Source organism: Lagenorhynchus albirostris, chromosome 9, assembly GCF_949774975.1.
Source record: "Lagenorhynchus albirostris chromosome 9, mLagAlb1.1, whole genome shotgun sequence".
In the NCBI taxonomy this organism is placed as follows: Eukaryota; Metazoa; Chordata; class Mammalia; order Artiodactyla; family Delphinidae; genus Lagenorhynchus; species Lagenorhynchus albirostris.
The window spans coordinates 94,572,965-94,593,105 of NC_083103.1; the positions used below are offsets into that span (position 1 = coordinate 94,572,965).

At 43.5% G+C, this 20,141-nt stretch overlaps 1 protein-coding gene across 2 annotated transcripts in view; it reads left to right on the plus strand.

Moving 5' to 3' along the window:
• KMT2A (lysine methyltransferase 2A) overlaps window positions 1-20,141 on the plus strand; it is a 75,251-nt gene that overhangs the window by 43,745 nt on the left and 11,365 nt on the right. For both annotated transcript variants that reach the window (XM_060160484.1, XM_060160485.1), the window contains 20 exons: window positions 99-194; window positions 406-526; window positions 1,476-1,589; window positions 2,023-2,207; window positions 3,199-3,372; window positions 4,111-4,221; window positions 4,524-4,597; window positions 5,724-5,917; window positions 6,244-6,350; window positions 7,195-7,332; window positions 8,353-8,511; window positions 8,785-8,902; window positions 9,025-9,103; window positions 10,162-10,322; window positions 10,519-10,704; window positions 10,916-15,161; window positions 16,262-16,342; window positions 17,691-17,755; window positions 18,845-19,015; window positions 19,854-19,928. In XM_060160484.1, the coding sequence (XP_060016467.1) occupies window positions 99-194; window positions 406-526; window positions 1,476-1,589; window positions 2,023-2,207; window positions 3,199-3,372; window positions 4,111-4,221; window positions 4,524-4,597; window positions 5,724-5,917; window positions 6,244-6,350; window positions 7,195-7,332; window positions 8,353-8,511; window positions 8,785-8,902; window positions 9,025-9,103; window positions 10,162-10,322; window positions 10,519-10,704; window positions 10,916-15,161; window positions 16,262-16,342; window positions 17,691-17,755; window positions 18,845-19,015; window positions 19,854-19,928 (6,655 nt within the window). The remainder of the gene's footprint in view (window positions 1-98; window positions 195-405; window positions 527-1,475; window positions 1,590-2,022; window positions 2,208-3,198; window positions 3,373-4,110; window positions 4,222-4,523; window positions 4,598-5,723; window positions 5,918-6,243; window positions 6,351-7,194; window positions 7,333-8,352; window positions 8,512-8,784; window positions 8,903-9,024; window positions 9,104-10,161; window positions 10,323-10,518; window positions 10,705-10,915; window positions 15,162-16,261; window positions 16,343-17,690; window positions 17,756-18,844; window positions 19,016-19,853; window positions 19,929-20,141) is intronic.

Sequence of the window (20,141 nt, forward strand, 5' to 3'; positions counted from 1 at the left end):
TATTTACTTGAAGATAAGTATGAAATGGGGTACTAAGTGACAGGTGTCCAGTGAAGGTGAGGTGATGCCCACCTTTTTGCCTTCTTATTTTCTTACAGCAGCTGCTGGAGTGTAATAAGTGCCGAAACAGCTATCACCCTGAGTGCCTGGGACCAAATTACCCCACCAAACCCACAAAGAAAAAGAAAGTTTGGGTGAGTTTCTCACACAATGGGCAGTTTCAGAGAGAATTGTCATGGGACTGTCAGGCGTGCACAAACTGTAAGAGGGCTATCCTGCTTGAGGAAGAAAAGCCGTCCCAGTAGAGAAGTCAACTCTAGAAATGGATTGCATTTGAGACCTTCTTAAATAAGAAGAGATATTAAAAATAAGAAGTTCCTATTGAATTTCTTTCATGTCTTCCAGATCTGTACCAAGTGTGTTCGCTGCAAGAGCTGTGGATCCACGACTCCCGGCAAAGGGTGGGATGCACAGTGGTCTCACGATTTCTCACTCTGCCATGATTGTGCCAAACTCTTTGCTAAAGGTACCTCAGAAAAGCCAGTTTTGTCAACTTTTAGAGGTTGTACTTAGTGTTTGGGAGGTGAACTGGACACTGCAGTGGAATGAAAAGGTCTTACCATTCTTGTCCAGGATGCCATTTAGACAAATTTCCTAAGTTTCTGGTCTTGCTCTTTTCCTTACACAGAGGCTTAGAGCAACTAGGAAGGTTTTGTTATCTCTGGGGGGATGAATCAAGGAGACTTTTTATAGTAACTCACCACAAAGAAATGCTCTAAACCAGTATTTCCCAAAGTGAGGTATATATCCATTTGATTGTTTCAGAAATGACTTTAGGTGGTACTGAGTCAAAGATTTGATCTTAATAGTTGTGCTAGAAAAAAATTATAGCCAATACATTAAACTGACTTAGGATGATAACGATATAAAGTTCACTATTGAAGTTATTTAAAATAAGCAAATCAATGTTAAGTCTATTAAGTAAAAAAATAATAAGAGGTGATACGTGGATAAAACAAATTGATGAAGGGTGTCTATTTTTCCGAATTTTAGGAAGCACTGCTCTAAGCTCTAATGTAAAAGCACTAGGAATAAGGGAAAAGTGTAAATTAACTGTGTTTTTACTCCCATTACCCTCTCCTCTTTTTTAAAAATTTAAACATTTCTTTGGAATGTTTAAGAGAGAAAGTTCTCTCTTCCATTCTGTTACGTTATCTATAAAATCTACCTTATGACCTTTAAAAATGGGTCTAAAGAAGAGAACTAGTGGCATATCCTGAGAGCTCAGAATAATCTTAACACTTTACAGATATGTAAACATTCCATGGTAGGTGCATGCTGGCATTTGTAAGTAGTTTCAGAAGCAGAATATGGTGGCTGGCATTTTACATCACATTGGCATATGTGGGTCAAGGACTTTAGAGGCGTTGGTTATGTGAACCAAAGCTCTGCTGAAAACTTTGCTTTGCTTTCAGGAAACTTCTGCCCTCTCTGTGATAAGTGTTATGATGATGATGACTACGAGAGTAAGATGATGCAGTGTGGGAAATGTGATCGATGGGTCCATTCCAAATGTGAGAATCTTTCAGGTACAGAAGGTTGGAGTCTTTTTATTACAGTTTCCTTCTTTCTTGGTACAGCTGCATTTACAGCCCCCAAAGTACTATAAACATAAAATTATGGTAGTGTTGTTACTTGAAGTCTTTTTAAATTTATTTTTTAGTCTCTAAAATAAGAACATTGTGTTAAATTTGTGCTCATTTATCTTGAACACATTCTTTAAGATATTTATTCGCTGTCCTTTGTGGATACCATAACCTATTGATTCTCCAGTGACTAAATCCTGAGTTAGTGTTAATAACGTCCCTTCCGAGATCAATACATATGAGTTCTTCAGGGGTGTGAGAGTCTTAATACTGTTCTAACATGCAGCTTGATATTAAGTTCAGTGGAATAGCTTTCTCTTTTCCCTGTCTCCCACTCTTCAGAGCACTTCATCATTGTAGGTTTTTGTTTTCCCAGATGAGATGTATGAGATTCTGTCTAATCTTCCGGAAAGTGTGGCCTACACTTGTGTGAACTGTACTGAGCGGCACCCTGCGGAGTGGCGACTGGCCCTTGAAAAAGAGCTCCAGATCTCTCTGAAGCAAGTACTGACAGCCTTGTTGAACTCTCGGACCACCAGCCACTTGCTACGCTACCGACAGGTAGGCCCATGTCTCATTTTGTATTCCAAGTGGTGGTTTGTGCCTAATCATGGGATGTGTGCGTTTTTGTGTGTGTGTGCTTTTCAGTTTATTTTCTTTTGCCTCACTCTTTCTTTAGTTTTATAGAGTTCCTTGTTTTGGCCTTAGGCTATTAAGAAAATTTTTAGCACCAAGAGTAAAACCCTTCTCTGGGGTAAGAAGAAGGAAGGGGCCATATCTCTTTCAAAGGTCTTGCTGTTGTAATATGAAATTTGGACTTTGTATTCTGAAGGCCATGGGGAGCCCAATGAAGGACTTTACCCAAAAGAGTAACCTGATCAGAGTTGCTTCTTAGAAAAAAATAAAAGAACAAAAAAATGAGTCTGAGTGGAGTGAGAGGAAGGATTGGAGAGGACTGAGCCTACAGGCAGGAGCCGTGGTTAGGAGGCAGTGGTGGTGCTCGAGGCAAGAGGGAGCAGGATGGTGGCCTGATCTGCGAGGGTGGTAGTGGGGCCAGAGACCCTTCGGCTCCAGGAAAGTTCCAGGGCTCCTCAGGACACAAATTGAAAATCTCTGCTTCTTGTCCATTTAAGTCATGAACTATATACATAAAGTAGTCATTGGGAACACAGGTATAATGTTGGAAGAACCACATGGATAGCTTTAACTCAGAGCTAGGCTGCTGCTTTATCTTTTAACAGAGTCTGTTTTTTTGAATAGGAAAATTAGCTGTATCTGTGTCTTACTCAAAAGGAATTGGACAGTTTCTGTTTCTTCATACTAGGTTGGGAGTTATCAAGCAAAGCTCCTCAGTGATCCTAGCCAAGCTATTAGATAGCCAGCTCGTTTTAACTTTCCTTTTCTAGTATTTGAGAAATCTCTGATTATTTTCAAGTTCTTTAGGTTTTATAATACACATCATTCAGTACCATCTTTATTCATTTTAGTAGAATCTACATAGGTGCCTCATTTTCAGTGTTAGATAAAAGAAACATATCTTTCCTGACGACAGGCTGCCAAACCTCCGGACTTAAATCCTGAGACAGAGGAGAGTATACCTTCCCGCAGCTCCCCAGAAGGGCCTGATCCACCAGTGCTTACTGAGGTCAGCAAACAGGAAGATCAGCAGCCTTTAGATCTGGAAGGAGTCAAGAGGAAAATGGACCAAGGGAACTACACATCTGTGGTATGTCTATACAGCAAACTACCCAAATTTCCAGCTCCAGTTTAGCTTCCTTGGGTCTTTTGGGGGATGAGGCTGGGTGTTAGCATTAAAGGATGGTTGTATTGTATTTAGAAATGTCATGTGGTTTTAAATACCTAAAAATATGTGAGTCATTTTAGTTCTGTGTTTTGGAAGATGGGTTATGAAAGGGAAGGTAGTGTCTTTTTATTTGGCTTTCACCTGAGTTCTTCAAAAATTATCTTTATATTAAAATTATTTTTATATTAATACTGTTTATGGAAAATTACTAATGTGCAATTAATTGGTTTGCCCCTTTTGAGATCGCATCTGAATAGTATGTCTTTTTATAATGGATGTTCATTTCTAGATAGATGCCTTTTAATTTTATGATTTTAAGGAAGTGTAGGAAATGATCATCTGTTATCTCATGGTCCGTGTTTGCTATTCAGTTGTTTATTCATTTTAGTCTAAGTAAAAAATCGTGGCCCTGTTTGGTAACTTACCAGGGTACAGCTAATTTATCTGCATTCTTACCTTATTAGCCTGGCATGTCTTGACTGCCACAAGTTAATTATGAACTGAATCCCAAAGGCCTCCACTGAAGAGAAATTGCACTGTATTAAAATGGGGTGTCCGTTTTCTATTGGTTCTCTGTGCTGGATGATTTAGGAGGGAAGAGGAAGTGGTTTTGAGAGCACACTGTTCTATGAATAATTAATGCTTTGTTTTTGTATACAGTTGGAGTTCAGTGATGATATCGTGAAGATCATTCAAGCAGCCATTAACTCAGATGGAGGGCAGCCAGAGATTAAAAAAGCCAACAGCATGGTCAAGTCCTTCTTTATTCGGGTGAATGATATTAATACTTCATGTCTTTGATGCTTAATCCGTGGGTTGTTACCACATGAACAGAACAGACTTGTTCTCATCTGTGTTTTGCTTTGTCATGTGTATAAATCATTTTTCGTTTAATTCGTTCCTCTGATTCTTTGGGAGGAGATTAGTGAGGTTCCAGAGTGGATGGATCTTTCCTTTGGTGGCCTGAATCATCCTCATATTGACAGAGAAGCTGGTGTGAAGTTGTTGGTTTTTATGTGTTTTCCAAATGAATGGTCACATGCTTACATTTTGTTTGTTTGTTTTTCTGTTAGCAAATGGAACGTGTTTTTCCATGGTTCAGTGTCAAAAAGTCCAGGTTTTGGGAGCCAAATAAAGTATCAAGCAAGTGAGTAAATTCAGTATTACTTTTTTTCGCTTCATCAGCTAGAAATCTGAGCGTTCTTATATTTTTAGATCGAGGGGTTTTTTTAGACTAGGTTTTAATATTAAAGATTAATCATTTGAAATGCCTTTTTTAAAAAAATTAATTAATTTATTTATTTGTTTGTTTTTTGGCTGTGTTGGGTCTTCGTTGCTGTGTGTGGGCTTTCTCTAGTTGCATGAGCAACTAGTTGCACGAGCGGGGGCTACTCTTCATTGTGGTGCGCGGGCTTCTCATTGTCATGGCTTCTCTTGCTGCAGAGCGCGGGCTCTAGGCGCGCAGGCTTCAGTAGTTGTGGCACTTGGGCTCTAGAGCGCAGGCTCAGTAGTTGCGGTGCATGGGCTTAGTTGCTCTGCAGCATGTGGAATCTTCCTGGGCCAGGGATCGAACCCGTGTCCCCTGCATTGGCAGACGGATTCTAAACCACCGCGCCACCAGGGAAGCCCTGAAATGCCTTTTTATTGCTGGTTTAGAGACAACACTTAATGTTTATTGCAGTCTGCTGCCCTTTTTTTCTTTATTTATGTATTTGTTGTTTTAGGGAACTTGTGGCATATGTACAATACATGTACTATATATATAGCCCAGTTATAACTGGGTTCTATCTTATTTAGGAGTTTATTAATTAATTAATTTACTTTTGCTGTGTTGCGTCTTCGTTTCTGTGCGAGGGCTTTCTCTAGTTGCGGCAAGTGGGGGCCACTCTTAATCGAGGTGAGCGGGCCTCTCACTATGGCGGCCTCGTTGTGGAGCACAGGCTCCAGACGCACAGGCTCAGTAGTTCTCAACAGTTCTTGATTCTCCATGTTTAACCTTAAATTTTTATTCCAGTAAATCCTTTTGACACATTGATAAGGTTATCATTTGTTTCTAGATGTTTGACCAAGAGTCACAATATATCGGGATTATATTTTTAAAAATAATAAAGTCCTGTGTAGGCAGTTTTCGAATTCTGTGACTTGTTCTTACAGTCTGTGAAAGGCTTGTGCCCAGGCCTGAGACCTGATGATATCAAGAATTTGACTGTTTTGTACAGTTCTGGGTATCTTGTAGGAGTTCAATAAATACTTGTTGAATCAATTATTTCCAGCAGTGGGATGTTACCAAACGCAGTGCTTCCACCTTCACTTGACCATAATTATGCTCAGTGGCAGGAGCGAGAGGAAAACAGCCACACTGAGCAGCCTCCTTTAATGAAGAAAATCATTCCAGCTCCCAAACCTAAAGGGCCTGGAGAGCCAGACTCACCAACTCCTCTGCATCCTCCTACACCACCAATTTTGAGTAAGACACCAAATGAAGACTTGTTATCCATTTCTCTCTGGGTGCAAATGATTGACTTTGTGACTCTAAATTTAATGTACTTCCGTATTGGAAAAATTTCCTGGTGATCCTTAAATGTAATAAAATCATTATTTTTGCTTCACTTGGAATGTTAACAGAGAATTGATACAAGTAATGTAATGGATAGTAAGGTAGCATAACTTGGAACACTTTTTGAAAGTGTTGATTTCATAGGCTCTAGGCTATTTAAGCTGAATTGTTTTCTTTTTTCCTGGATGTCAGACATAGTATTGCCAATTTTAACTGTATGTCTTCTGGGTTCCAAGGTACTGATAGGAGTCGAGAAGACAGTCCAGAACTGAACCCACCCCCAGGCATAGAAGATAATAGACAGTGTGCATTGTGTTTGACGTACGGTGACGACAGTGCTAATGTAAGTACCTTGGTGCACTGGGTCCTGCTTAGTAGACTAGCCAATAATGACCTCTTTGTGTCTAAACTTGGTGACCAGTGCCGTTTATTCAGTGAATATTTGTCACTTAGTTTGTGGCATTTGGGGGTTATTTTTCTATAACTGATTTAATTGATTTAAAAGATGAGTTGCCTTAAATTAACGTGCTGATATCTTGTAATTTCTATTGGCAGTTCCTCAAAAAAAGATTCTATGAAAGTGAATAAAACAGAAGTTGCGCATTAAATAGCTTGTGTTTCATGTAGTCGGTAGCAGTGTGGTTAAGGTCCCCGGGTCTGGTGGTTTGCCTGGATTCATTGCTGTGCTTTGCCGCCTACTTGTTGACCTTGGCAGAGTTTAACCTCTCTGACCCTCAGTTTCATTTTTAAAGTGAGGATAATAATAATCTTACCTCAGAATGGTTATGAGGATTAAAGGAAATAATGTATGTAAAGCCTTATTTGGGTCCTGGCACATAGTAAGCATACAGTTTTTTTAAAAAAAGGTTTTTAAGGCAAGCTGAGAGAACTGGCTTTGAAATATGGTATTAAAGAAGTCAGTGGGCACTTCTGTAAACCTAACACATATTGCTTGTTCTTTAATCCTTTATGGTTATAAAATATTTCCAGCCTGTGGAAAAGGTAATGGAAAAAGGTGAGAAGTGAAAACAAAGAAACTTTGAATTGTGATTTTTGTGTGCACCCCTAAGTTAAAGAATTAGGCTTGATTTACTGAAGTTATCCTGAATGAGGTAAAGCTAATACCAAGGAAAACCCTATTTGACATTATATTCTTCAAAGAAAAAAGGAAATCTCTTGTTTCATAGGATGCTGGCCGTTTGCTGTACATTGGCCAAAACGAATGGACACATGTAAATTGCGCTTTGTGGTCAGCAGAAGTGTTTGAAGATGATGATGGATCACTGAAGAATGTGCATATGGCTGTGATCAGGGGCAAGCAGCTGGTAAGAACCTGTGGGTGAATGTTATGGAAGAGACTCCCTCTCAGTTTCCAGATGTTCTTTCTGGGGCTAAACGCTGCCTCGCTGGTGTTTCTCATAGCTCCTTCAGAATGGTTAGCCAGCGGCAAATATTGGTGTACCCTGTAGGCAGATTGCTAGTCTGACCCTTGGAGGATGGGTACAAAAGAAATAGAAAACAAAGTCTGACCCAGTTGGGGAGATAATTCAGATGCCCAAGAAAGGTATTAATTTATTAAGTGATTTAGACGAAATGACCTCAGAGGTTCCAGTTGAATCAGCGCTCTGAGGCTCCATAGGATGAACCCACAGAATACACACACGAAGATGTGGTAGGTGATTGGTAGCAGCTTAGAGTAATCAGAAAAGGCTATGGAGGAGTAAAATTTTTAAAGCTATATTTTGATGGGGGGAGAAAATGAAGGATTATCAGGAAGAAACAAAAAATAGCACATGCGTAAGAAACATAAGTAAAATGTGCGGAGAGCACAAATAAAAAGTCTTCCCTGGAGAGGAGCCCAGACTGTGACTGTGACAGAATGAGGTAGTAACATATAGCCTAGTTGAAGGAAATCTTTGAATCACATAAATTCATCAGTTAGGCCTAGTAATTAAGAACTGTTACGTCTCTGACTAGTATAATCTTACCAGAACTGAGTCCTTTCGGATATAACAGCTTTCTACCAAGATGATGTTTTTAACATCGATCTTAAAAGTTTCATCTTCTCTAAATCAATTGTGCATCCTAGAAAAAACTGTTTTGATTCAAGTTCTAAATCAAATTGTAATATTTAAATTTAATAATCATAGGCCGCATGGGCCATAGGAAAGAAAGGATTTGTAGAGGAGGTTTTATGGCTCATATCACTTCTCTGTAATTCAGCAGATTAGCAATAGCGAAATGAATTGTGGGAAAGCCGGAATGGGGTGACTCTCTAGGGGAGATGGAAAATGGCTAAAACTTCTGAAAGTCTGACTTGGACTCTGTTCTTTCTGGGTTGTTAGAGATGTGAATTCTGCCAAAAGCCAGGAGCCACTGTGGGTTGCTGCCTCACATCCTGCACCAGCAACTATCATTTCATGTGTTCCCGAGCCAAGAACTGTGTGTTTCTGGATGATAAAAAAGTATATTGCCAACGACATCGGGATTTGATCAAAGGCGAGGTGAGACAGCTTTAGCTGCTTCTTGAATTCTCTAGGAAAAGAGGCTGAAAATAGCAAGATGGTAAACTGTATTTCACCATCCTCCTAGGTGTTCCTAGTAGGTGATTCTAGGTATTCCTAGAATCACCTCCTCTTAGGAGCACTAACAGAGGCACTGCTAGTGAAACAGAAGGGTGATTTTGAGATACGCTCTGCACTTTCCCTCTGAGTCAGTATCATGAGTATGGTATGTAAAAGGGATAGCCTAATAGCTACCCTGGCTTTTCGTTTAAGGTGGTTCCTGAGAATGGATTTGAAGTTTTTAGAAGAGTGTTTGTGGACTTTGAAGGAATCAGCTTGAGAAGGAAGTTTCTCAATGGCTTAGAACCAGAAAATATCCACATGATGATTGGTATGACATGGGCCTTGGTTGTCGGGGAAGGCTGGCTGTGGCACTGGGGTACTTCCTAGTGTTCAGTTAGAAAGTGGGCCTTCTCATGATTGCCTCTGATCGGTTCTTCTTTTCTTACTCAGGCTCCATGACAATTGACTGCTTAGGGATTCTGAACGATCTCTCTGACTGTGAGGATAAGCTCTTTCCTATTGGATATCAGTAAGTAGCTCTGTAGAGAGAAGACAGCAGCCCCACCCCTTGAGCACCCTGAAGCAGTGAGTAGGTCATTAAATGTAGAGCCATACTTGTTAGCGACTTTTAACTAATTCCTTTTTTTTTTTTTTTTTTTTGCTACTTCTCGTAGATTGGGACTAAAGTATTTTATGTCAGCTAGATCCAGTTGTAGAAGGAAAGTATTGTTGACATAATTTCAGAATCATTTCCAAATAAAACCTAGGTAGAAAACACCAGGCCAGTCTCTGAAGGTTCCACTAAATTCTGTTCACTTCAGTTCAGAAGTCCAGTTTGTTGTCAGGGATCAAACACCTCATGCCTCTGTCCTCATTTTACATTTTACAGGTCTTTCTAAAAATAACCCCTACAATAACAATCAAATAGTCCAGTAAGAATTTGTAATCTTTCCCACATGAAGCAAATTGTTTAAACTTCTAGCAAACTGACGATATAAATTTAAAATTCGCTTCCTCTCTCTTCCCCTTTGGAGTCTCCCTTTTGTTCTATATACTCTCATTTATTCTGCATTTCAATTGTGAAAACACAGTCTCTACTCCACATTTAGCTGGCAGCTCTTAAAGAGCTAGGCTCCGTCAGCATCCAGCAGACTTGAAGCAGTTCCATTTCTCTTGTCTCGTGGGGCTTTTCTCCCAGAGGAAATATGCCAGGTTTGTTCTTTCCTCACTTTGTACACATGGTGGGGCAGTTATCCCTTCCTGAAGGCCAATAACTATTTCTTATAGTATCAATAGTTAGTTGGTTTTTTTTTCTTTGCATTTTAGGCTGTTTTACTAATTTTGTCCCCTGCTTACAACACAATAAAAAAGGATTTGATGCTGTTTTCTGAGAGGCCAGGAAAAACCAAGGACTTCAAAAAACTTGGAAGACCCTAACCAGGAGACCCTCTAATAAGAATCCATGAAATAAAGCTAAATTTTATAAATCAAGGAGGCCAGGGAACCTAGGCTGAGAAGAGGTTTTGACAAATGTCAGTCTCTGCTTCTGTCCTCGCACTCACGGTGATCGTTACCATCTGCGTGCAGGTGTTCTCGGGTGTACTGGAGCACCACGGATGCTCGCAAACGCTGCGTGTACACGTGCAAGATAGTGGAATGCCGTCCTCCGGTTGTAGAGCCAGATATCAACAGCACTGTTGAACATGATGAAAACAGGACCATTGCTCACAGTCCAACATCTTTTGCAGGTTAGTCTTTAATCAAGATGGGACTTGAATTCGATTTGGGGGAATATTGTGATTGACGGGTGGGAAAAAGGCATTGCTTTGGGAGGTCACATTTGCTTCTGTTTTGGTACTTACCTGACAGCTGGCTTTTTCTTGGTTCATTTGTTTGATATCTTAATTAAACTTTTTTAGTAAGAGTTTTTATTTCCTGCCACAGAAATTTCACCTAAAGAAAGTCAAAACACAGCTGAAATTGTAAGTCCTCCATCACCAGATCGACCTCCTCATTCACAAACCTCTGGTTCCTGTTTCTATCACGTCATCTCAAAGGTCCCTAGGATTCGAACACCCAGCTATTCTCCAACACAGAGATCCCCTGGCTGTCGGCCACTGCCTTCTGCAGGTAAAAGACTTCACTGACCTACCCGACCCAAGGAGGTCAGCTCAAAGATTAGTTTGTAATACTGTCAGGCACCTTTATCGTGGTGACTTCTGCCAATGGAAAACGTTGATTTTCCGTTAGCTGTAAACATATCTAGCCAAGTCATTGAAACCAGTGGTATAGCGCATGTGTCCGATCTGTAATGGACTTTATTACTTTCTCTCTCGTTTAGGAAGCCCTACCCCAACCACTCATGAGATAGTCACAGTGGGTGACCCTTTACTCTCCTCTGGACTTCGAAGCATTGGCTCCAGGCGTCACAGTACTTCTTCCCTGTCACCCCAGCGGTCTAAACTCCGGATAATGTCTCCAATGAGAACTGGGAGCGCTTACTCCAGGAACAGTGTTTCCTCAGTCGCCACCATAGGGACCGCTGCAGATCTCGAGTCAAGTGCCAAAGCGGTTGATCATGTCTTAGGGCCACTGAATTCTAACACTAATTTAGGGCAGAACACTCCCACCTCTTCACATCTGCAAAGGACGGTAGTTACTATGGGCACTAAAACCAGTCACTTCGATGGCTCTTCATCTTCAGAAATGAAGCATTCCAGTGCTTCAGACTCAACATCCAAGAGCTCCTCTTCGAAGGGAGAGAAGACCAAAATGCCGAGTTCCAAGAACTCAGAGGGATCGGCACATAATGTGGCTTACCCTGGCCTTCCGAAACTGGCCCCACAGGTTCATAATGCAACAGCTGGAGAATTAAATGTTAGTAAAACGGGCACTTTTGCTGAACTGTCTTCAGTGCCATTTTCTTCTAAAGAGGCCCTCCCATTCCCGCCACTCCATCTGAGAGGGCAGAGGAATGATCGAGACCAACAGACAGATTCCAACCAGTCAGCAAACTCCCCTCCCGATGAAGATACTGAAGTCAAAACCTTGAAGCTATCTGGAGTGAGCAACAGATCGTCCATCATCAACGAACATGTGGGATCCAGCTCCAGAGACAGGAGACAGAAAGGGAAAAAATCTTGTAAAGAAATGTTCAAAGAAAAGCATTCCAGTAAATCTTTTTTGGAACCTGGTCAGGTGGCAACTGGTGAGGAAGGAAACCTAAAGCCAGAGTTTGTTGATGAAGTTTTGCCTCCTGAGTTCATGGGGCAACGACCATGTAATAATGTTTCCTCTGATAAGATTGGGGACAAAGTCCATTCTATTCCAGGAGTCCCCAAAGCTCCATCCATGCAAGTAGAAGGGTCTGCCAAGGAATTACAGACACCCCGGAAACGCACAGTCAAAGTAACACTGACACCTCTGAAAATGGAGGGTGAGAGTCAGTCCAAGAATACCCTAAAAGAAAGTAGTCCTCTTTCCCCTTTGCAGATAGAGTCAGCATCTCCAACAGAACCAATTTCCACTTCTGAAGGTCCAGGAGATGGTCCAGTCGCCCAAGCAAGCCCGAATAATACCTCATCCCAGGATTCTCAAAGTAATAACTATCAGAATCTTCCAGTACAGGACAGAAACCTAATGCTTCCAGATGGCCCCAAACCTCAGGAGGATGGCTCTTTCAAGAGGAGATATCCCCGTCGCAGTGCCCGGGCACGTTCTAACATGTTCTTTGGGCTCACCCCTCTCTATGGAGTAAGGTCCTATGGCGAAGAAGACATTCCGTTTTACAGCAGCTCAACTGGGAAGAAGCGAGGCAAGAGATCTGCTGAAGGACAGGTGGACGGGGCTGATGACTTGAGCACTTCCGACGAAGACGATTTATACTATTACAATTTCACTAGGACAGTGATTTCTTCAGGTGGAGAGGAACGGCTGACACCCCATAATTTATTTCGGGAGGAGGAGCAATGTGATCTCCCCAAAATCTCACAGTTGGATGGTGTTGACGATGGGACAGAGAGTGATACTAGCGTCACAGCCACAACGAGGAAAGGCAGCCAGATCCCAAAAAGAAATAGTAAAGAAAACGGAACAGAGAACTTGAAGATGGATCGGCCTGAAGACACTGGTGAGAAAGAGCACGTCATTAAGAGCTCTGTGGGCCACAAAAATGAGCCAAAGATGGATAACTGCCACGCTGTGAGCAGAGTGAAAACACAGGGACAGGATTCCTTGGAAGCTCAGCTCAGCTCATTGGAGTCAAGCCGCAGGGTCCACACAAGCACCCCCTCAGACAAAAACTTACTGGACACCTATAATACTGAGCTCCTGAAATCGGATTCAGACAACAACAACAGTGACGACTGTGGGAACATCCTGCCCTCAGACATTATGGACTTTGTACTGAAGAATACTCCATCCATGCAGGCTTTGGGTGAGAGCCCAGAGTCCTCTTCGTCGGAACTCCTGAATCTTGGTGAAGGTTTGGGTCTTGATAGTAATCGTGAAAAAGACATGGGTCTTTTCGAAGTGTTTTCTCAGCAGTTGCCGACGACGGAAGCCGTGGACAGCAGTGTCTCTTCCTCCATCTCAGCAGAGGAGCAGTTCGAGTTGCCGCTAGAGCTGCCGTCAGACCTCTCTGTCCTGACCACCCGGAGTCCCACTGTCCCGAGCCAGAACCCCAGTAGGCTAGCTGTAATCTCAGACTCAGGAGAGAAGAGAGGAGCCATCCCAGAAAAATCTGTGGCCTCCTCTGAAGGTGACTCCTCCCTGCTGAGTCCAGGAGTAGATCCCAGCCCTGAAGGCCACATGACTCCTGACCACTTTATCCAAGGTCACATGGATGCAGACCACATCTCCAGCCCTCCTTGTGGTTCGGTGGAGCAAGGTCATGGCAACAATCAGGATTTAACTAGAAATAGTAGCACCCCTGGCCTTCAGGTACCTGTTTCCCCTACCGTTCCTATCCAGAACCAGAAATACGTGCCCAACTCTACCGATAGCCCTGGCCCGTCTCAGATTTCTAATGCCGCTGTCCAGACCACTCCGCCCCACCTGAAACCAGCCACCGAGAAACTCATTGTCGTTAACCAGAACATGCAGCCACTTTATGTTCTCCAGACTCTTCCGAATGGAGTGACCCAAAAAATCCAGCTGACCTCTTCTGTTAGTTCTGCACCCAGTGTGATGGAGACAAACACGTCAGTATTGGGGCCCATGGGAAGTGGTCTCACCCTAACCACAGGACTCAGTCCAAGCCTGCCGACTTCCCAGTCTTTATTCCCTCCTGCTAGCAAAGGATTGCTCCCCATGCCTCATCACCAGCACTTACATTCCTTCCCTGCAGCTACTCAGAGTAGCTTCCCACCAAACATCAGCAGTCCTCCTTCAGGCCTACTTATCGGGGTCCAGCCTCCTCCAGATCCCCAGCTTTTGGTCTCAGAAGCCAGCCAGAGGACAGATCTCAGTACCACAGTAGCCACTCCATCCTCTGGACTCAAGAAGAGACCCATATCTCGCCTGCAGACCCGAAAGAATAAAAAACTCGCTCCCTCTAGTACCCCTTCAAACATCGCCCCTTCCGACGTGGTTTCCAACATGACATTGATTAACTTCACACCCTCCCAGCTTCCAAATCATCCCAATCTGTTAGACTTGGGGTCACTTAATACTTCATCTCACCGAACTGTCCCCAACATCATAAAAAGGTCTAAGTCCGGCATCATGTATTTTGAACAGGCGCCCCTGTTACCGCAGAGTGTGGGAGGAACTGCTGCCCCGGCGGCGGGTGCAGCCACCATGAGCCAGGATACCGGCCACCTCACGTCAGGGCCTGTGTCTGGCTTGGCCTCCGGTTCCTCCGTCTTGAACGTTGTATCCATGCAAACTACAACCGCCCCTACAAGTAGCGCGTCTGTTCCAGGGCATGTCGCGTTAACCAACCCAAGGTTGCTTGGTAGCCCGGATATTGGCTCCATAAGCAATCTTTTAATCAAAGCCAGCCAGCAGAGCCTGGGGATTCAAGACCAGCCTGTGGCTTTACCGCCAAGTTCAGGAATGTTTCCACAACTGGGGACGTCACAGACTCCCACTACTGCTGCAATGACGGCAGCATCTAGCATCTGTGTGCTCCCCTCGACTCAGACTGCGGGCATAACGGCTGCTTCACCTTCAGGGGAAGCAGAAGAACACTATCAGCTCCAGCATGTGAACCAGCTCCTCGCCAGCAAAACTGGGATTCTCTCTTCCCAGCGGGATCTTGATTCTGCTCCAGGGACCCAGGGCTCCAACTTTACCCAGACGGTAGATGCTCCTAATAGCATGGGGCTGGAGCAGAATAAGGCTTTATCCTCAGCTATGCAAGCCAGCTCCACCTCTCCTGGGGGCTCTCCGTCCTCTGGACAGCAGTCAGCAAGTCCCTCAGTGCCGGGGCCCATGAAACCCAAACCAAAAATCAAACGGATTCAGCTGCCCTTGGACAAAGGGAGTGGCAAGAAGCACAAAGTCTCCCACTTGCGGACCAGTTCTTCTGAAGCACACATTCCAGACCAAGAAGCCAGCACGACACCCCTGACCTCAGTCACAGGGTGAGAGATGCAGACCTTGGCTCTGCTGGGTCTGAGGGGTTTCATGCTCTGGAGTAGAGGCTGTTGAAGTGGTCTTCTGGGAGGGACACACCTCGGCCCACGTTACATTACTTGGGTTTTCTGGGCTTTGATTTGATTTTTTTTTCCCCCCCTCACAGTGCTGATTTATGGAGTAAAATTTAGTTCCATCCGTTGGCAGTTGGTCCCTTGGATAGAACCACATCTTTTTTTTTTGGTATGCGGGCCTCTCACTCTCGTGGCCTCTCCTCTTGCAGAGCACAGGCTCCGGAAGCGCAGGCTCGGCAACCATGGCTCACGGGCCCAGCCGCTGCGCGGCATGTGGGATCCTCCCGGACCGGGGCACGAACCCGCGTCCCCTGCATCAGCAGGCGGACTCTCAACCACTGCGCCACCAGGGAAGCCCAGGACTATGTCTTTCATTGCTCTTTGCTCTGACTTAGAACAGTGCTGCTGTTAGCGCCTGTTTCTTTTTCGCTGAGGCTTAGTTAGGATACTAAGGGATGATTATTCCTGTCTGGAGGGCAAAACCACCTGTTGTAGATCTCATGGTGTCCCTTTCTGAAACATTTTCATTAAAATATACGTAAAGTACACAAAGTGAATTTTTATCTAGGTATGCATCCATGTAGCTGCCATTCAGATCATAACATAAAAGATTTCTAGGGCTTCCCTGGTGGCGCAGTGGTTGCGAGCCCGCCTGCCGACGCAGGGGACACGGGTTCGTGCCCCGGTCCGGGAAGATCCCACGTGCCGCGGAGCGGCTGGGCCCGTGAGCCATGGCTGCTGAACCTGCGCGTCCGGAGCCTGTGCTCTGCAATGGGAGAGGCCACAACAGTGAGAGGCCCGCGTACCGGAAAAAAAAAAAAAAAAAGATTTCTAGTCTTCCAGAAGGCTCCTGGTGCCCTCTCTTAGTCAGTACCCCCCAAGGTAACCACTGTCTAACCCGTATCACCACGGGTTACTTTTCTCAGCTCATAAATTTTATCAGATCCTGTTAGATTCTTCTTTAGACTGACCTCCTTGTTGGGTACATATTTACTGTTGTTTTTCTTGAAAAAATACAAATGATTCTGTTCCAGGGCTCCAGGAGCAGAGGCTGAGCAGCAGGATATAGCTAACGTGGAGCAGTCGCCACAGAAAGAGTGTGGGCAGCCTGCAGGGTAAGTGTAAGACTTAGTTCCCTGAGGTGAAGCACTCAGTTCTGTCCACCTCATTTAGAAAATAGTCCTTCCTGATTTGTGTTTTTTTTTTTTTTTGGCCAAAGTTTTTTTAATGGAATTAATACATGCTTGTAAAGAAAAAAACAAAACAAACCACAGAATTATTTAAATAATGGGTAACGGTTCCATGTTCTTCCTGCCTACCCTGTTCCCAATTTATTGCCTAGAGGTAATTGTTGCTTGTAATTTGTTTTCATTCATACCAACATTTCTATGCCTACAGATATGCATGGTGTACATTTGAATCTGTATGTACCTTTTTTTTTTTTTTTTGCGGTACGCGGGCCTCTCACTGTTGTGGCCTCTCACGTTGGGGAGTGCAGGCTCAGCGGCCGTGGCTCAAAGGCCCAGCCGCTCCGCGGCATGTGGGGTCCTCCCGGACCGGGGCATGAACCCGCGTCCCCTGCATCGGCAGGCAGACTCCCAACCACTGCGCCACCAGGGAAGCCCCCGTATATACCTTTTACATAAAATAAATAATGCCGTACATACTGTTCTATACTTGTTTTTTTTCAGCTATTGTATCGTGCACATATCTCTGTGCCACTTCATTTTTTAATGGCTGCCTCCAGTTCTGTTGTGTAGACCTACAGTAATTTATTTAACTAGTTCCCTCTTGATCTGCATCTGAATTGTTTGCAGGATTTATTTAATTATAAAAGGTGAAAATAGGTATGATTTACTGGTTCATCATGCAGGCTGCTTTTTTTTTTTTTTTGGCGGTACGCGAGCCTCTCACTGCTGTGGCCTCTCCCGTTGCGGGAGCACAGGCTCCGGACGCGCAGGCTCAGCGGCCATGGCTCACGGGCCCAGCCGCTCCGCGGCATGTGGGATCTTCCCGGACCAGGGCACGAACCCGCCTCCCCTGCATCAGCAGGCGGATTCTCAACCACTGCGCCACCAGGGAAGCCCAGCTTTTGTTTTTAATTAAACCAGCTAATTCACTTAAGGAACTCCGGAACTGCTTCTAACAAGCGTCCTTTTATTTTTTTCTAACAGTTAAGGGTATGAGAAGAATTTTAAGGACACAGTCTACAACTCCAAAAGCAGAAAATTCATGTCAAATGTTTGGGAGAGAATCTCACAAAAGATAGTTGATGTTATGTATCTTACAGTAGTGTGGTGGTGTGTTCATTCAACAGGTTGTTCACAAAGCATGCTGTGGTTCATGTCTAGTGGTTGTTTTGTATAACTGATACAGCTGTATGGTAGATTGTGGACAGTTTTTATCTTTGAATTGAAGAACTAGCTGGTGTTACATCTCACATTTGGTTTTCTTTTCATGTAGGCAAGTGGCTGTTCTTCCTGAGATTCAGACAACACAGAATCCAGCAGATGAACAAGAAAATTCAGGTATGTGGGTGGGTAACGGGTTAGAATCAGAATTTCCAAGCCAGAAGTACTGTAAAAGTCACCTTCTCTACCTACTGATTTTCTAGATTTAAAAAAAAAAAAAAAAAAAGTCAAAGCGCTAAAGATGGTAAGTGATTGGCCAAAGGACACGAAACTAAAACCTATAAATACTCTTCTGCTCTGTTTGCTGTAACAGCAGTGTGACTGAAATAGCTCACAATAAGCTGTCTTCATCCTTTAGTTGTCACTAGTGAAGACCAAGAACCATTTTTATTATATAATATAGCCAGATGTAGGTTATGGCTCCAGATACATCTCCATAGCACTTCTGTCCTGATGCATTTCATCAGTAAACAACTAGTCGCTTCAAGACTAGAGAACTCTGGATATAAGACTCTGTCCTTTTCCGTTGAGGGGATTCCCAGAAGAAAACCAGGCAGAGAAAATGCTTAGCCATACGATTTGGGATGCAGTCACATTCTGCTGATTTGCTGATTCCTGCAGAGGATTGATACGTCTCTGTAAGAAGGCAGTGTGTGGGGTGGTGGCTGAGAGTACAGACTCTGCAGTCAGCTGGGTTGAAATCCCAGCTTTACCACTTACTAGCTCTATGAACATGGGCTGCTCAACCTCTCTCTGCCTCCGTTTTCTCACCTTTAAAATTTAGATCATTTCTCACCTACCTCATTGGATTGTTGTGAGGTTTATCTGAGTTAATACAGGAAGTTCCTAGAAGAGTGCCTCATAGGTAGCGTTTCATACATGTTAACCATCGTTATTTTTTAGCTTTGACTCTGTTGAGGGCAATTACTTATTGAAAAACTGTCAGATTGTCATACCAGAAACTACCAGAGAGACAGCATAACTTCACATTAAAAAAAAAAAAAATTCTAGTTTTGGTCACTTCCTAGCTCTAACCTCAGGCAAGCTGCTCCACCTCTTTGCACCTCAGGTTTGTTACCTGTAAACGGGAGTAAATAAAACCAGCTGTGTGATGCTGTTAGGCCTGGAGACAAAACGCGCATAAAGTCCTCAGTAAGTGTTTGCTGTGGCATCCACTGTGGCCCCTGTCTGTTTTCTCCCTCACAGAACCTAAGACAGCGGAAGAAGAAGAAAGTAATTTCAGCTCTCCACTGATGCTTTGGCTCCAGCAAGAACAGAAGCGGAAGGAAAGTATTGCTGAGAAAAAGCCCAAAAAAGGACTTGTTTTTGAAATTTCAAGTGACGATGGCTTTCAGATCTGTGCGGAAAGTATCGAAGGTGAGTGGATTAAATTAGGTCAGCCCAACAGCACAGGCTCTGCTCAGCTAGGGCTGCAGTAGTACCATTTATGTGAGCAGCTGCATATGAGATAGATTGAAATGGAGACACTAGGAGGCAAGAGGCCACTAGTGAGAGTATTATTGCAATAGAGATGTCAGGTAATAAAGCCCACTTCCAGTAGAAGAAGAAAGGAAAGGAGAGAAGAACAGACACATTCATGATTGCTTGGATATAGAGGGTTGAGAGAGAGGACTCAAAGATGCCTCTGAAGATTCCGGCTTGGGTGACTGAAAAAAAAAAACATGTGAGGAGAACAAAAAAATAACTAGTTTGAGTGTACACATTCTGCGTAAGATGTATTTGAGTGTGGAGTGTGGGAAAAATCCAACAGATAGGAAGAGATCGTAGACTCTTAGGTTAGAGCTGGAAGGGATTGTAAAGGTTTTCTAGTTACACCCCTTAATTGTAAGGAACTGAGAGGTTGTGATCTCCTTCCCACAGTCCTGGTTAACCGTTAGTGCTGGTATTATTTTGGTTAGCAGTAGAGGGAGTAGAGTTAATACCACACATTCAGGTTTGGGACCTGGACTACCCTCAGGGGAAGTGAGTGCTTTGAGGATGCAGGGGTCATTTTCAGAAGGTGGGAACCTCCTCACCACTTCTGTATCCTTTGTAACAGAAAGGAGCACTGTTGGGTGGGGCACCTTCCCAGCTTCTTTCTTATTCACTGAACTGATTTAAACTAAGAAAACAACAAAAAGCTGTTCTAGCAGGGGATCTTTTCACATCATTGGTATTAAGAGATGTTTGACTGAATTATCTTATTTCCTCACAGATGCCTGGAAGTCATTGACAGACAAAGTCCAGGAGGCTCGGTCAAACGCCCGCCTAAAGCAGCTTTCATTTGCAGGTAATGCTGCAGCGGTCATTTTACTCCTGTCTCAGTATCCTCTGGTAACTTGTGGGTCTAAGCTACAGGGTTGATTTCACCAAAAAAAAAAAAAAAAAAATCAACCTTTTTTTAAAAAAAAAAATCATTTTTCACAGCTTTACTGAGATATAAACCTTACACTACACAGTTTACCCATTTAAAGCATACAAATCAATGGCTGTTAGTGTACTC